At 45.4% G+C, this 12,932-nt stretch overlaps 1 protein-coding gene across 1 annotated transcript; it reads left to right on the top strand.

Moving 5' to 3' along the window:
• Nucleotides 1-745: 745 nt before the first annotated feature.
• Nucleotides 746-9,740, top strand: sf3b2 (splicing factor 3b, subunit 2). The gene is made up of 22 exons (XM_076724622.1): nucleotides 746-952; nucleotides 1,426-1,472; nucleotides 1,670-1,720; nucleotides 1,919-2,149; nucleotides 2,359-2,409; nucleotides 2,655-2,742; nucleotides 3,549-3,643; nucleotides 3,795-3,903; nucleotides 4,106-4,200; nucleotides 4,344-4,562; nucleotides 4,704-4,826; nucleotides 4,913-4,993; nucleotides 5,095-5,322; nucleotides 5,406-5,555; nucleotides 5,711-5,800; nucleotides 6,377-6,484; nucleotides 6,615-6,722; nucleotides 7,065-7,207; nucleotides 7,502-7,603; nucleotides 8,761-8,860; nucleotides 8,960-9,151; nucleotides 9,332-9,740. The coding sequence occupies exons 1-22, from the start codon at nucleotides 823-825 to the stop codon at nucleotides 9,401-9,403; spliced, it is 2,613 nt and encodes an 870-aa protein (XP_076580737.1). The 5' UTR covers nucleotides 746-822; the 3' UTR covers nucleotides 9,404-9,740.
• Nucleotides 9,741-12,932: the final 3,192 nt, after the last annotated feature.

The following is a 12,932-nucleotide window of genomic DNA, read 5'->3' on the forward strand; positions in this document are numbered from 1 at the left end:
CATGAACACTCCACTGAAAGGCAGGCTGTACGCACACTGAGCTCTCATGGAGCTGTTGACTTCAGAGCACAGCCAGTTCAGTCTTATTCACATTTATGTACATTGTAGCCAATTATTCTGGCATCACATAAAGTTTTAACAAACATGCGTTTACATAAAATTGTGCGTTATTATGGGAGACAATGTGTACATATAGCCTGGCATTACTCAGGGGTAGAATGTAGCTGGTTATATTTAGCTACTTCACTATAGTTATGAACTTTACTTACATTCCAAGCTACTTTAAACTTAATTTAAGAGGAAAATATGGTCATTTTTTTTACTTCACATGTATTTGACTTTTGCAGTTTACAAGCTAATTGCACATACTAATGCATTGTAACAATACTACAATAATTTTTGACAGGCGTTATTCTGCAGCATGATGAGTATCAACTTTGCAAACTTTAAGTGTAATTTGTAGGCTAGATAATACCACTTTACTTTTACTTTTGAATACAGGACTTTTACTGACAGCGGAGACAACATTCAGTTGTTTTTCCTCTTACCAAACTTCGATACTTCAATTAATATAGAAAACAGAATATTTTACAGTTATTTTACCAACCCGTAAAGAATGATTATGGGGACGCCAAGTATCATACAAGAAGTAACCACTGACATCTAGAGGCTATAATTAGTAAATGCCATGTTCTCGTTTCGGACTTCATGTCCCAGCAAGCAGTGCGATACAGTTCTTCCCGTCATGCTTTGCACTAGTTCCGTCCTGCGCCGCTCGCGTGTCTTCCGCTGCCGCCGTTGTTCCATTGAGAGAAATTGAACATGGCATCCGACGGACCGCCGGGTACCGAGTCCCTCCCGTCCGATTTAGGGAGTGCTATTGCGGCATTGAACACATGGAGTCACCCGGAGCTTCAGTCCAAGCTTGCGGAGCTGGGAGCGCCCACGATGGGTAAGGAAATTCTGGAAAAGACTGAGAGGGCTCTGGAGGAAGGACTGTGTTTAGCTAAGTCAGTTGCTAATGCTAGCTAGCTAAACGCAACGCTTCCGTTGCGATAAGCCAAAGCTAGGCCCCCGGTGTGTTTACACTCTTTGAAACACATTTCCACTATGTGTTCATGTCAGCAACTTACTAGTAACCAGCCATGTGTTGAACGCAGCACCAGCAACGTATATCTGGTCCTGTAGTGCGGTTAGTGGCACGGATTTAGTTAGCTTGCGGGCTAACTTCAAAGGGTCATGTAACGCGAAGCGCTTGCTGGCAAACTTCTCTGGTTGTCAGTTTAGTGTTGGTGAGGGGCTTTAAATAGTGAGGCAAACACACCTTACAATCATGGAAGTGTCCGTGTAATGTTAAGCCATGACTGTTGATAACAATGGAGTCCATACTTCTTCTATGCATTAAGTTTTTTCGTCATTCATCAGGTCTCAGAGAGGAGCTGATTGACAGACTGAAGAGCTACATGATGCAGGTAAATGCCACTCCAAAGTCAATGCTTTTGGTTTTAAACATGTAATAGCATCACCCATGTATTGAGGAGGAGTTTTCTACCTGTTAGCATTGACATGTTCCACCTTCTTGATGCAATTAAAGAAACAATGCACATCTAACTTCTCAGATACTGCTGCTGAAAAAGTCTTTGTTTCATTTGTGTGTTTCTCTCTGCAGACTGGGATCCTCCTTAGCAAACCCAATGATGACAAATCAATGGGCTCGCAGGTAAATGACACATGTCAAATGGCAAACGTAGCTGAAAATGTGTGAAACTTTGTACATTGCAGTTTACTATTTTTGTGATACAAAGGCTACATTAGATTCATGTTTTGTGAATAAAAGAATAACAAGATTGAAGCCTCACTCACAGCATCAATGTGAGCTCACTTCACACCTCCCATTTTCCTCCCCTCACCTCTGCAGGTGCCAGGTATGCCTCCCATGCCCCCGATGCCCATGCCACCCATGCCTCCTGGTATGGGCATGCTCCAGGCTATGACCATGATGCCCGGAGGCCCCCCTCCACCCAGCATCCATATGGGCATGGAGCCCCCCGGTTTGCCTCCTCCAGGCCTGTCGCAGGATGATCAGCTGAAGATGGTTCAGCAGAGAGCGGCCATGGTGTTACAGCAGGAGGAGAGAGCCAAGCAGCAGGTGAGGGTGGATCCACTTGTTGCATTAAGATTTGAGTAAGGAGCACAAATTATAGAAAACAACCCAAAGCATTTGTTCTGGAATCAAAGACCCCCATTTGCATTTGGTATTAAAATGCAATCTGTGTACAGACACATAATCCAAATAAGGATGAACGCACGTTAATGCGAGGTTGTTGTTCAGTGCTGAATTGTGTCTTTGTATCACAGGGTGATCCCCATGTCATGGATGAAAATGATCTTCTGGAGCAGCAAAAGAGGGTGAGATAACAGACACAGTCCACCTGTTAAATAAAGTCACTCAGCTGTTAAGGACCAGCTTTACCTCAGATTTAAAGAGTTGAATGTCTCAAACACTGTTAGGAAATGTTGTTCTTGTGTGTAAAATTGTCTTCATGTCACTAAAATCATTAGATTTTTGTACATTGCTGCATCAACAAGTTAGAAACACTCACTTCATAACAGTTTATGTGCTTATTTCCATCTCCTCTCTTCTTCAACATCAGGCTGCAGTGCTGCTGGAACAGGAGCGTCAGCAGGAGATGGCCAAGATGGGGGGGTCCAGAGCCATTCCCCCTGTCAGCACAATGAGAGGTGCGATGGTGATGTAGTGCTCTCTAAAGCTTGGTTTAGGCTTCTGCGTCGCGGCGACGCCGTACCTACGCCGTCGACGCAGACCCCTACGCGGACCCTACGCCGTAGCCTGACGCGCACCTCCAAAAAATCCTGACTACGCGTCGCGTCGACGCGTAGTGACGTGAACGTCGAGGACTGTGATTGGTCCGTTCAGAACGTAATTTTCGGTTCAGTCGCAGCCCTATGGTCGCAGCACAACAACACCGCCATTTTCAAAGTTTCTGTGGTGAGAGCTACAAGAAAAACTGGACCAAGCCGAAGAAAGAATTATCGAGGAGGTACGCAAGTACGACCACCTCTACAACTCCTCTTCGCGGCAGCAAGAGCCCCCCGAAACCATACAAAGACACAGCCGCACCCCCCTAGCGGCTTGGCGGTGAATTGCGGAGCAACGCGTTCCCTCGACGCAGAACTACGAATGCTCAGTGACGGCGTAGGGTGTACGCCGTAGGTACGGCGTAGGGTGTACGCCGTAGGTACGGCGTCGCCGCGACGCCGAAGCCTAAACCAAGCTTTATTCCTGCTGCAAGTTGCCTCAACCATGTTTTTATAGCAGTTTCATTTTTCCTAAAGTGAAAGGAGACCGAATTATATTTGCAGACGTGGATTAGCGTGAAAATGACAGCAGTTTCATCTGTACTCTAAGCGAGGGCTTCAGATTTCCTGTGATGTTTTGGGATTTAAGTTTTTATACCTCATGTTTGGTGCAAATGGTCACATCCTAAATAACAAACTTTCATCCCCTGCAAACTGTGTTTTTGCAGGCTTGGATCCTCGCGCGCCGCTGCCTCCTGGTGTCAGTATGATGCCGACCCAGAAACAGAGAGTGCCACCTCCTCCAGGAGAAGATAACAGAGAGGTAAGCAGTGAAAAAAATGCTTCAGTTTAAAGACTTCAGTTTAGTATTTGTTCTTGAGGAAATTTCAGTTGTGTTTCTTCATTTTTCTTTTCAAAACCTGTTGGCTAATCACACAGACTGTATTTAAAAAGCAGTACGTGTATTTTTGCAGCCCTGGCAGAGTGATGAGGTCAGCGTCAGCGGCCCCAAGATCCCTCAAGCTCTGGAGAAGATCCTCCAGCTGAAGGAGATCAGACAGGAGCAGCTCACCGACCCCACAGGTCAGTACAGCTGCATTTATAGTCTCTTTGACGGACACGCGCTTTGACAATGCATGCTGCTCTGCACGCTGCAGAAGATAAGTAAGAATTACTCTGTTTTGCTGGAATATTTGGAAAAGAGTGGACATGGGGATGCAGCTGGGATGTTGAAGAATTCGAGTTTCTAATCTGACTCGTCCGCTTCTGTTTATCTGCTTTTCAGAAGAGGAAGATGATGACGAGGGTGCAGAGATGAACTCCTCTGCACCAGTCATGTCTGAGACGGAAGACGACGACGGCCAGATATCTAAGAAAGATGTAAGTCTCGTCGCGCGCTGCCTTTCTGTTGCCAGGCAGCTGTAAGACTTTGTGATTGTGCAGGTTTTCCATGTGGTTCTTTAATAAACATTTAGCTTGTTTGAGCTGTAATTTCTGAATTCACCAACCAACTCTCCCCTCAGAAAAACCGCAGACGCAGAAACCGCAAGAAGAAGAGCAAGCAGAAGCGAGCCCAGGAGAAGAAGGAGCAGCAGCAGCAGCAGCAGCAGCAGCAGCAGAAGGAGGGCGGCGACAAGGAGAAAGAGAGGGAGTCAGAGGTGGAGATCGAGTACGTCACAGAGGAGCCAGAGATCTACGACCCCAACTTCATCTTCTTCAAGAGGATCTTTGAGGCGTTCAAGGTGACGACAGAGCGCTGACCTGCTGTCGGGGTTTCAGCTTTGTGCTGCTGAACACGTTCTTTCAGAGACATTTCAGTCAAATACAGGGGATTATTTTCTGCTTTTATTTTGCTGTAATGCTGTCTTTTTCTTCTCTTCTAGCTGACGGATGATGTGAAGAAAGAGAAGGAGAAGGAGCCCGAGAAGGCCGAGAAGCAGGAGACAGCTGTGCTGCGCAAAAAGGGCTTTGAGGACGAGAAGAAAGACAGCGACGACAGCGATGAGGTTTGACTCCCTCCATCTGTTAGGAAAATGGACCAGAAAGAGCTAAATCCTGTTGGTTAACATATTAAACATTTCTTCATGTACAGGAAATCAGACCAGACGCACCGAAACTGTCAAAGAAGAAGCTGAGGAGGATGAACAGGCTGACTGTGGCCGAACTCAAACAGGTAGATTAAGACTAGCGGTTGTAATTACGGTGATGATGACAGAAGAGTTTCCAGCAGTCTGTAACCTTTCATCTCCTTTCTCTTCCACCTCTTTGCTCCAGCTGGTGGCTCGTCCAGATGTGGTGGAGATGCATGACGTGACGGCCCAGGAGCCCAAGCTGCTGGTCCACCTAAAGGCCACCAGGAATACGGTGCCGGTGCCCCGCCATTGGTGCTTCAAAAGGAAGTATCTGCAGGGCAAGAGAGGCATAGAGAAACCTCCCTTCGAGCTGCCCGAGTTCATCAAGAAGACGGGGATCCAGGAGATGAGGGAGGCCCTGCAGGAGAAGGTGGGTCACCAGGCCGACGTTTGTTCATTTAAGGAGGAGCTCTGAAATTCAAACATATCCTCTGCATTTCTCTCTGTTCACAGGAGGACGCCAAAACCATGAAAACCAAAATGAGGGAGAAGGTTCGACCCAAGATGGGAAAGATCGACATCGACTACCAGAAGCTCCACGACGCCTTCTTCAAATGGCAGATCAAACCCAAACTCACCATCCACGGAGACCTGTACTACGAGGTAGAAGAGCCTTGACAGTTCAACCATTTCTCCCAGTCTTCATATCCTGTGGGGAGAAGATGTTGAATCTTAAAGCTTTGATTAACTTGTCATTAGCGTTGTTCTGCTGCGGCCCACCAAGTGACCTGCGGTGTGTGTTTTCCGTGTCTCTGCAGGGAAAAGAGTTCGAGACTCGCCTGAAAGAGAAGAAGCCGGGCGATCTGTCGGATGAGCTGCGCATCGCTCTGGGCATGCCCGTCGGACCTGTAAGCACCACCATCGTTACTGTTCCCTGTGAATTTACTGAGCAGATTTGACCATACACAGAACATCCTCAGCAGTATGAGGTTCCAGTTGTGCCAAGAATGTGCTGTGGACAGTATATCTGTACATGTCTGTTATAGCTGCCTGTCGTATTGTGTTGTTATCCCTTCTGTCTTCATCATCCAGTTGTGTCTGTCTCCTTGTTACTGCTGTAAAATGTCCAGGCTTTTAAAGTGAACCTCCTGTAAGATGAGAAGAAACTTGTATTATTTTTATTCCGTAAACACAGTAACAAGCTCAGGAACACCACAGCTGGGATAATGACAGTCATAAAAAAATATACCTGGGCTGCTTTTCTTTGTTTTGTAAACGTCAGCTGCAGGCAGCAGCAGTCGACACGGATAAATGAACATATTTTTAGCTCTAATAACCCCTCAGAGAATTAACCCAGTATTCCACAAAGGATTCAGATAGAACAGCTTCTGTTTCCAGACGCGGCTCCTGCAGCTTTACAACATGTGTTGAGGAAACAGTCCGGGTCGGCGAGCTCACGCTGCCTGTGTCTCTTTCTTCTCCAGAACGCCCACAAGGTGCCTCCCCCCTGGCTGATAGCCATGCAGAGGTACGGCCCCCCTCCCTCCTACCCCAATCTCAAGATCCCTGGACTGAACTCCCCAATCCCTGAGGTAAGACAGCTTCTCCCACTGCAGACTTTTTTTTTTTTCCTGTACAGTAAAACAACAAACCTCCGATGAGTTTGTCCGTGTGTTTAATTTTTCTGGTTCTTCTTCATCCTCTTGTTCGTCCGCCTGACAGAACTGTACGTTTGGTTATCACGCCGGAGGCTGGGGGAAGCCGCCAGTCGATGAAATGGGCAAACCTCTGTACGGCGATGTGTTTGGGACCAATGCTGCAGACTTCCAGGTACACACACACACACACACACACACACCCATACATACACACATAGATCAGAATTAAAAGGCTTTAAGTCATCGAACATCAGCAGTTATGAGTGCAGCTCTAAATGAATAGAGAATATTTTAAGCCTGAAATTCATCAGCAGTGCAAATGTTGGACCAGAGTCTTGGTCCACTGTTGATCCTGATAGAAATGTTTCCAGTGTAGGACAGTTTTTCGTGTCCATCATACATTTTGTTCATACTGTCCTCCCGAGTCCTCTAACAGCTGAAATGGCGTCTTAATGACATCGTATACACTTGTGGAACAGACTTATGGAACAGAGGTGTCCTTGTTTATGATCAGGCCAAAGCGGAGGAGGAGGAGGTGGATCACACACCGTGGGGAGAGCTGGAGCCTTCAGATGAGGAGTCATCAGAGGAAGAGGAGGAGGAGGAGAGCGACGAGGAGAAACCGGACGAAACCGGATTCTTCACTCCAGCAGACAGGTACCCGACGTGCACATTAATGGACAAAACATGAACGTGTGAATGTTGAAGAGACTCAAAACAAGACAACATCACATTCTTTGCAATGAGCTGCGAGGCTAAATGTCACTTCTTATCACTTTTACTGGCCAAGTGTTTGACTGACGATCTGCTGGGACCGCGTGTCCTTTTTGTGTATGCACAGATGAGTGAAGCCGTTTTTGCTTATATGTTCACATTACGTAACGTTCATGTAAGCGCTCATGGAGATGGACACGCATGGATAAACTCTGCATCTCATGTCGTGTGTTTCAGCGGTTTGATCACCCCCGGAGGCTTCTCATCAGTGCCCGCCGGCATGGAGACCCCAGAGCTGATCGAGCTGAGGAAGAAGAAAATCGAGGAGGCCATGGATGGGTGAGTGTCGCTCTGTCACAGCAGTGCTGCTGGTTTAATCTCCCATTTTCTCCCACAGCAGGGCTCCTGCTGTTTGACTGCACCACATGCTAGAAACGGGGAGCTTCTGACATTCAGTGTCAGTTAATGGCTTATTGAAGGAGCTGAAAATATGGAAAACATTTATTTCCATAAACATGTCTTTAAATAAATGCGGCCATATTGATTTGGATAAATTAAATGTACATACAAGTACTTTGTATGGTTATAAGTTAACAGCCAATGTCAGAGCTGGAAGTGACCACCAGGAGGGGATAGATCAGGGGTCACTAACAGGCGGACCGCGGTCCGAGTCCGGACCCGGACACCGTCCTATACGGACCCGGACCTATATCCAGTAAATTATTAAGGGACTTCAAATTTTGACGGGACACTTATATTTTAACCGGCGCAACTTTTCTAGTCTTTACGGCACCGGTTTAGCGGCTCAGGAAACGCACAAACCAATTGCATGCGAGTTAAGCCATCCCACGTGATGCTACCCAGCCAGTCGCATCTCTGCATTGCGGACGATAAACACAGCAACTCTGACTGCAGTCAGATGAGGAGTGAGAAGCGAACGGAGAGACGATAGAAAATTAGAAAGTTAGAAAGAACAACAAAAAGTGTGGAGAGCGGGAAAAGAGGGAAAGAAAGAGAAACTGTATAACTGTTCAGCTGTTATTTTCAAATTCGTTGAGACTGTTAAGATGTGAAAGTTAACAAAGAAAGAGGAATATTCAAGCTGTTGCTTCACTTTTACTTTTTCTAAAATTAAACACTTTCTTTTATAATGCACAATTTTTCAAAAAACATTTTATTTTCTCTATTTCATTTTTAAATTCAAATCTGCCTGGTTTAATGTTAAGTGACAATAAATACTGTCGAAATGTTTTTGAATTGTACTTTCTTTATTTGATCAGATGTTGATTACATGCAGATGTTGATACAACTACTAGGCTACTTCAGTATATATATCACACAAATCATAACGTTATGACATTATGATGTTCCGGACCTTTGCTTTAGGAATTTTTCTCTAACCGGACCTCTTTGAATTTTAGTTGAATACCCCTGGGATAGATAATGAATAATGACTAATATGAGCTAAAACCCTGTGTCGTTTGTTGTGTTCATAGAAATGAGACGCCTCAGCTGTTCACAGTGCTCCCAGAGAGACGAACTGGCCCCGTAGGCGCAGCCATGATGGCCTCAACGCACATCTACGACATGTCAGGGGTAAGACGACTCTGCGTGAGCTTGAGATGAGATCTACGAGTGTGTAGCTGCTCCTTAAATGTCTTCCCTCCTCATGTTTTCCCTCTCTGCGGTCTCCAGGCCATGGCGGGTCGTAAGGCGGGCGGAGGTCAGGAGTCACAGGGCGTAGAGGTGGCCCTGGCTCCAGAGGAGCTGGAGCTGGACCCCATGGCCATGACGCAGAAGTATGAGGAGCACGTCAGAGAGCAGCAGGCCCAGGTGGAGAAAGAGGACTTCAGCGACATGGTGGCTGAGCACGCTGCCAAACAGAAGGTAGAGAGACACCAGATCAATATTATTAAAGTTAGCGTCCTTCGTCATCTAAATAAATGTAACTATATCCTATTATTTCTAAACTACAGTGGCAGGCTGTTAGCGCAGTGCGGTGTGCGGTGACATTTGATCATTAACAGCCTCTCTTTCTCCCCCCTCTGCTCGCTCGTCACCGTACAGCAAAAAAAGAGGAAGGCCCAGCCGCAGGACACGCGAGGCGGCGCCAAGAAGTACAAAGAGTTCAAGTTCTAGAGCAGAGACGCCGAGACGCAGCACCGCGCGAGAGTGAGCCACAACAGGAAATGAAAGAGGAAGAGCCGTACTCAGATTTTAACTTTGGAGGATTCAGACTACAACACCAATCATCTGTTAGACCAGTAGCAGTAAACACGTGTTTGTTCCTTTTTTAAAACTATAAATAGACGATTCCTTTTGACGCATCTCATGTAATCCATGTCACATGACAGCGGTGACGTGTATTTCCTCTCTTTGACTCTATTTGTTATGCCTTGGTTGTTGTTTTTTCACTGTAGCCATATCCTGTTTTCTGTTTTTTGTAAATAAATGAAGCGACGATGAGTTCACAGCTGCTGCCGCCATGTTTCCATTTCATCTGTGTGTGGGCAGTTGCTTACAGTAGATAATGAGGTGGTAAAATGCAAGGTGTTTGCCCGGCCTGAGTCAGCTGATCCAGTCTCAAGCAGATCGCGTGTAGACTGAAGGGAGCTGCCATTTAGGACACTGAAGTATGTTTTGTGGTAAAACTCTGGGGGGTTTGTGGGGTTAAATCACACAAAGAGGAGTTTTCGTCATATGATTATAAAAATATCACACACGGTAGAGGTTGTAAGGCTGATGCTTATCAAGACTACTGAATTTTAATAAATATTTTTTTTAAAAAATAAGCTAGCTGAACTCGGTAAAGAACAAAACTATGGGCTGGATGTGGCTAGTCTATATTTTCTTACATATTGATAAATATTCATATTTTCTTTCTGTCCTAGAGTTAAAAGGTTTGTCCCACTCTTGTCTGGATGCTTTACACGAAACTACTGGTCGCCCAGTAGCCGCTTAGCTTATTTTAATTTAGCTTATTTTAGCTAATGTAGCTGCTCGATCTGTACCGGAAGCGGAAATACAATTTTTTTTCTACATGTCAAAAATGCGGTCCCACGATGGGAGACCGCTAGCCTGGCTCTATCCAAAGGTAATAAAGTCCAGCTCACAAATTAACACGTTAAATCTTGTTTGCTTACTTCGCCAAAAACGGTGTTAAAATGACTATTAAGTGAGTGTTTTACAGGGGTTATGTGCCGGACTATTTCTTGGCTGGGACCAGTTACTTCCTGGATACTTAGCTGTTTGCCTGGTAACTGCTCAGAGCCAGGACCATCCCACTAAAACCATACCGCCAAATATATATGAAATTTATGTAATTGTCTTTAACACTTATACAGATTAATGTGAGTAATGACAGAACAAGTATTTTTTGTTTGTTTGTTTTTTATTATTATAAAGCGACAAGAGTTATTTCCTGTTTACCGGCTCGTTTGCCCCGGAAACGCTGATGTCATTACACTGAAACCGAGATGTCAGGGGGATTACCACATGCACGAGGGACTGAAAGGGCAATACCTCACACTTTCCAGTAATGACTCTCGCAAACGTGCAGCCTTTGCTGCTGTATTGCAATGCAACAAGCTGCAGTTCACGTTTGTGCGGCTGGGGGGCAGTAAAGGACCCCGAACGTGACAGTCACCTGACCGCCTGGAAAGCACAGTGACCTACATAGCTGCTGCACCCGCGTGCTGTCTCGGTCACTAGCACACACGCTCGCACACCCAGCGAGCAGCGGTCAGCTCAAAATCAAAGGCTGTCGCTTTCTTAAAAATACACATGCTGCAAATGTTACGGAGCTGTTTGCACAACGGATGGTGATTATTCAAGGTATTATTTTACCTGTATATCATTATTTCACAGTGACACCTTTGTGGTTCGGCCATGCGCCCGTTCTGGAATAAATGACATCATCTCCTGGCGTGTAAGCATGTCTTACATGTGTTTGCCAGCGCTCTCACTGGTTCAGTGTGGGAGACAGGCTGTGATGATACTGCCCACAAAGCCTCATCATCCATCCATCCACCCAAAAAAAAAAACATGAAGAGCACAATGTATGTTCTCAAATGAAGATTTGAAGCTTTTTTTGTTCTATATGATGAACTGAATATTTTTTGGGATAATGATTGGAAATTATATTAAAAAACTGAGTATTTTCCACATATTATAATGCAGCTGGGAGCCGGTTAAACCCAGGCATAATGTCAAAGAATCCATAACTATGCTATTAAGAATATTGTACATGCTGCACAATACTTTGTAAATGCAAAGCCACAGTAGATCTCTGCATGCGGGGTTAGTTGTGTTACATAAGAGACGGTGTAAACTTAATTGATTTTGACATTGGCTTTGGAGCCTGTGCAGTGTCACTTGATGACCTGGCAGATTTAGGGCGCTGTGTAAAAAGTAACCCAGGATTATCTCGTGACCATGCTTTAATCTGCTTGATTCTAATCTCTTTATCAATGGCAGGGGACAAGCGTGTTAAAAAGAGCAGGGGGTTTTGCACTGCCTTTAAGTCATCCGGCTGATTATCTACAGCGAGGGACCGAGAACAGGCCCGGGCGTCCAGACGGGTTCCAGCTCATTAGTGCACCAGCTGATTTCACCCACCGCCACGCCTTCAATCTGAGAGCGAGCTCGCCGCTGACCTCCGCTTTTGTTTTGCCAGGCTGGAATGAAAACCAAACCCTCTTCTCTGGTCTGTGACCAGAATCTGAGTACGTGGGTTTGAAGTTTGAACCTGCAGTCCACAGGCCATGAAACACACTTACCATCTATAAAACACTGGCTGCACACCATTAACAACACAGAACTGCTGGCAAGTGCAAATGTAGATCCCCGCTGTGAATAAATTGGCCTAACGAGCCAGTTTATCGCCTACACATATACACTAATTTATCACATGTGTAAGCGATGTAAGTAATGCTGCCTTGAAAAGAGGAGACTGTAGATTTAGCACTGCACTCCAATGACTCAAAAACAAATCAATGCCGCAGATCCACAATGCAACTCAACAGCCGACAGTTCAGTTTGAGATTATGGTGCGTTATGCTACAGTAGCCTCCCAGTGCTAGACTAAAGTAGAGATTAGGAGCAGGCTAGGTCTGTTAAGATCGCTTCATCCAGACAAACACACAAGAATGACACAAGGGCATGACTGCTGCACAGTGTTGGCTACGGTGTTCAGTAATTTTATGCATGAGTTTCTATTTAACATAGCAACACGTGCATGCATCTGATCTCACATCAACACTGGTTGACACCGAGTGTGAATACTATGAGATCAGCAATGACCTTGTTATATTATGAAGGGGAGAGGCCAAGATGGTGGGAGCCCTCCAACCATTTATGAAGTTAAAAAACTGGCTTTTCTAATTTTCTGCCTCATAAGCATTACGCAGAAAGTCTTCCAGAGACAATATTCAGGATTTCATCAGTATACTGTATTAAAATGTCAATGTAATGCATCTCTTTTGCATTAGTTATAAGTAGATGCAGCTTCACTGCTGTCAATCTCCTCAATGTCCCATGATGCCTTCCTGAAGATCTGAATGATAAAGATGCAGGTTAGTTTAGTCATTTTTTGTAGTCGCGGATGTTTTGCGTCAAAAATCAAGCAGCACGGTGCTGTTTCATGCTGCAGTGCTGCAGTGAGAAATCC

This window comes from Chaetodon auriga, chromosome 24 (genome assembly GCF_051107435.1).
Source record: "Chaetodon auriga isolate fChaAug3 chromosome 24, fChaAug3.hap1, whole genome shotgun sequence".
NCBI classification, from domain to species: Eukaryota; Metazoa; Chordata; class Actinopteri; order Chaetodontiformes; family Chaetodontidae; genus Chaetodon; species Chaetodon auriga.